Below are 4552 nucleotides of genomic sequence, written 5' to 3'. Positions count from 1 at the left end.
TCAGATCCAACTGGAGATTTAGCAATCACTCCGGAAGAACATGAAACTTCTGAAAGTGATGAGAATGAGACTGGTGTGACAGCAGAAGATGTCAATGAATCGCCTGCCAATGGAGACTGTATTATCGATGGCCAACTTCACTCGAACAATTCACGCATTGAGACGAAGAACCCATGCCATGTTCAGTGTCTTTGTGTGAACGGTGCGCCATCGTGTGAATCTTTGGAATGTCCTCCACCACCGCCAACTCATAGGAATTGTATGCCAATTCATCCAGGACCAGACCTTTGTTGTCCAGCCTATGCTTGCGGTGAGTTGAATAATTTGAGTTCTAATCTCAAACTTTGATTTCTAATTTATTCATAGACAGGAGAAAACGATTCATGGAATATTTCAGCAATATATAATACCTAGTTTTTAATTTTTTGATTACATAATTTGTGTCCACGCTCGTGTTGTTTATTTATTTTTTTTTTTGATTTATGACTATTCTTTCCTTGTTGACAGATGGACCATTGACGCCAGCGTTACAATCAGACAGTCAAGTATCCGTGGCCACCGAACAAACAAATGGCGACCAACCCACCGAAACCATTGCAATTTCTAGTGCAACCGAAGCTCCAGTGTCTGACAGTTCTGAAGTTACGAGCGATTTACAAAATGAAGTGACATCAAATAATGTAGAAGATTCACAATCCTCTGTATCAGGTCAATCAAATAACAGTCCAGTCGAAGATGCACAAGTGAGCTCATCAACAGCAGTGAATATTGTTGAAACCAACGCCGAAAGTTCTACAAGTGGACCTGTTTCTGCAGAGAGCGACTCATCTCCAATCTCAAATGAATCTGCGGCCCCATTAGAGCAAACAAATGACGTGATCTCTGACCAAAGTATCGAGAAAGAATCTACAACGGAAGCTTTAACTCACCAAGATTCAACAGCAAATGCAGATCAACCAATTTCAAGTCAGAGTGAAGAACAAGCGGAAGTTGAAACATCTACTCCAGTTTCTAGTCAAGACGCAACAACTAATGAATTGAATTCTGACGTAAGCCAAGATGCTGACCAGACGGTACAATCTTCAACGGACCCAAGTGTATCTGGATCTACATCAGCCAATGCCGAATCATCTCAGGATCAAACAGAAGGAAGCACATCAGCGTCGGTTCTGAATGAAGAAACAACTGTAAACAACCAACTAACATCTGACCGAATTGGAGATCAAGCAGCAAGTGAAGCCTCTACAGCAGCAGTCGGTGAAAGCCAATCGGCAAACACAGAACAAGAATCCTCAACTGGACAACCAATTAGTGCTAATGAAAACACTGAAGTCGAATCATCCACAGCAATAACTGGAGCTCAATCAAACGACGCTGAACAAACTTTAGTTCAAAGTGAAAATGATCTTGGGTCTTCTACGCCATCAGCAGAAATTAGTGAGAGTCCATCAGTCAATGTAGAACATATCCACAGCAATAACTGGAGCTCAATCAAACGACGCTGAACAAACTTTAGTTCAAAGTGAAAATGATCTTGGGTCTTCTACGCCAACAACAGAAATTAGTGAGAGTACATCAGTCAATGTAGAACAGATCCACAGCAATAACTGGAGCTCAATCAAACGACGCTGAACAAACTTTAGTTCAAAGTGAAAATGATCTTGGGTCTTCTACGCCAACAGCAGAAATTAGTGAGAGTCCATCAGTCAATGTAGAACAGCCCTCGCAAGATATTCAAACGGTAGAAACTTCGACTGCGGTCAGCCAAGATGCATCACTAAATGTTCAAGAAACTGTTGCTCCAAGTGAAGATCAGACAGTAGAAAGTGAAACATCTACTCAAGGTAAGATGCATCACTAAATGTTCAAGAAACTGTTGCTCCAAGTGAAGATCAGACAGTAGAAAGTGAAACATCTACTCAAGGTGTTCAAGATGCAGTTATAACTAACGAGGAACTAAACACTGAATCCCCTATTGTTAATCAAGATTCACCAGTTGGCAATGAACAATCCGAAAGTCAAGATCAAACTACGAATAGCGATTCTATCGAACCAATTAATCAAGGTACAACTGCCAATCCAAATGTGAACATTGAATCAACAAGCGTAAATGCAGACCCTGCAATTAATTCAGATCCAAGTAGCATACCAGAACAAGTATCGTCCGATAATCATGAAGAACCAACCCAAACAAATCAACCTGAAACAAGTAGCGCTGATGAGACAAGTTCAAACCAACAAGGAGAATCTACAGTTGGTGCCGATCAACCTCCCAAACAAATCAACCTGAAACAAGTAGCGCTGATGAGACAAGTTCAAACCAACAAGGAGAATCTACAGTTGGTGCCGATCAACCCGCAGATGTTCAAGACCAAACAGTTAATGTAAACCAAGGAGAATCAACAACGTTGTCCAACAATGTATCTGAAGGAGAAGCACCTAATGCAGATCAATCCGAAGTTGAAAACAATCAACCTATTGACAATGAATCAGTTACAACCATCCCTACTCAAAATGAACAAACTATTGGTCAATCAGACGTGGCAGTTGATGAAGATACAAATGCCTCGATAGATCAAGACAAACCAAGCAGTGAAGAGATTGAGGTGACAACAGCATTACCGGTACAATCTGAACCAAACAGTGACAACAAAATCTCGGCAGGCGCTCAAGAAGACACTCTGACAGAAGCATCGACCTCATCAAATGTACAAGATGTAGACCAAACTAGTGCAAGTCAGTCAACATTAGCTAGTGATTCTCTAACTAACGATGGAACCGTTAGCAGTGAAAACTCTGTTGGTGATTCTACTACAGCAGTACCCGTTCAGTCAGAGCAAACTGTTGAACAGGATGTAAGTCAAAATGAAGCTCAGGCTGGAGAGAGTGAATCGACAACACCTTTAGCAAATGATCAGACTGGACAAGTCGTTGATGCACAATCTGTGGGCGAATCCGATTTATCAGAAGCTGATAGTGATGCATCTTCAGCAGTTGGTGAAACAGATACTGACATGGTATCCCCTCATGAAAATGATATCCAACAAACAGAAAATGAAGGAACTACAGCCCTACCAGTCCAGCAAGAAACCATAAATCAGGATCAGTCAACAAGTCAAGATAGCGAATCATCAACGGCGTCCTCTAGTCAACCTCAAGAAGATGCAGTCAATGCTTCAGAAACATCTGAAAGTCAAGATCAAGCAACATCTAGTCCAAACGCAGATCAACAATCTGAAAACTTAACTACGTCTTCGTTGAGTGGTCAATCCGAATCAGCTGATGCCCAACAGCCAAGTGAAACAGAGACAACTTCTAACAACGAAATAACCTCCTCGGATAGCGAAAGTGACAAAGTTAGTGAAAATGATTCGACCACTATTGCTTCTTTACAATCTGAAGCGATAGCCAACGAGGAACAAAGTGTGAGCCCTAGTGAGGATGTGCCAAACAGTGGGGATGAAACTTCCACTGCCACAATCACAAATGAATCAGTACCAGAAGGAGATCAACCAAGTGTGGACCAGTCCATCGGAACAGACGATATAGTACAACAAACTTCTGATCAAACAGCTGACAGTGAATCATCTACAGCCTCCGCTGATCAATTGGAAGCTGTAAGTGAAGGAGAACCAAACGTGGTACAAGCAGGAGACACAGAAATCCCAATCAGCCAAGATGCCGAGCAATTGAGTAACAGTGAGTCCACAACATCTATCCCTAGTCAGTCTGATGTAGAAAATGAGCAACCAACGAGCCAAGACGGTGGACAAGCAGGGGAGACTGAGTCTTCAACTTCGGTGCCTAGTCAATCTGAACCTCAAATTGAAGGAGATCAACATACTGTAGACTCACAATCCACTGAACCATCAATTGGCCAAGAAAATGACCGCAATATCGCTGATTCTACAACTGTTATTCCAAGTGAGTCAGCCCCTCTGGAAATTGAAGAAACAACTAGTCAACATTCCGATCAAGCTATTGATACTGAATCTTCAACTGCGGTGTCTAGTCAATCTGAACCACAAGCAGAGGGAGATCAACCCATTAGTCAAGATGGTCAAGTGAATAGCATTGATTCCACAACTGTTATCCCAAGTGAGTCAGTTCCTGTAGAAAACGAAGAACCAGCTAGTCAAGATGCCAACCAAGATATTGGAACTGAATCTTCAACTGCGGAACCTAGTCAATCTGAACCACAAGGAGAAGGAGAACAATCAAACGTAGAATCACAATCCACTGAAGGAGCAGAACAAAGCGTGGGTCAAGATGTCAATGAAGCTGCTGTTGAGACTGAATCTTCAACTGTAGTGTCTGGTCAGTCAGAGCCACAAGTAGAAGATCAACCAAATGTAGAACCACAAGCAACTGAAGGAGAACCAATCAGTCAGGATGCCAACCAAGGTGAAATCGAAGCTACAACTGCTATTCCCGCAGAAAACGTAGAACCTAGTAGCCAAGCTGTTGTACCAGCTGGAGAAACTGAAAACCAAACGCCAGCAACCATTGCATCTGATTCGTTAGTTGAGGAACAGCCAAATGTAGAACAACC

General features: G+C 42.2%; 1 protein-coding gene across 1 annotated transcript in view; it reads left to right on the top strand.

Moving 5' to 3' along the window:
* Positions 1-4547, top strand: part of LOC103521769 (serine-rich adhesin for platelets-like) — a gene marked incomplete at both ends in the record, with an annotated part of 5850 nt that extends 1303 nt beyond the window's left edge. Inside the window, 4 exons of the mRNA XM_008486876.1 lie at positions 5-310; positions 508-1500; positions 1602-1844; positions 2224-4547. Of these exons, the coding sequence (XP_008485098.1) occupies positions 5-310; positions 508-1500; positions 1602-1844; positions 2224-4547 (3866 nt within the window). The remainder of the gene's footprint in view (positions 1-4; positions 311-507; positions 1501-1601; positions 1845-2223) is intronic.
* Positions 4548-4552: the final 5 nt, after the last annotated feature.

The sequence above is a fragment of the Diaphorina citri genome, unplaced genomic scaffold, assembly GCF_000475195.1.
Source record: "Diaphorina citri unplaced genomic scaffold, Diaci psyllid genome assembly version 1.1 scaffold5903, whole genome shotgun sequence".
Lineage (NCBI taxonomy): Eukaryota > Metazoa > Arthropoda > Insecta > Hemiptera > Psyllidae > Diaphorina > Diaphorina citri.
The sequence above is the reverse complement of the archived record's forward strand: the minus strand, read 5'-3'. Positions and strand labels throughout refer to the sequence as shown.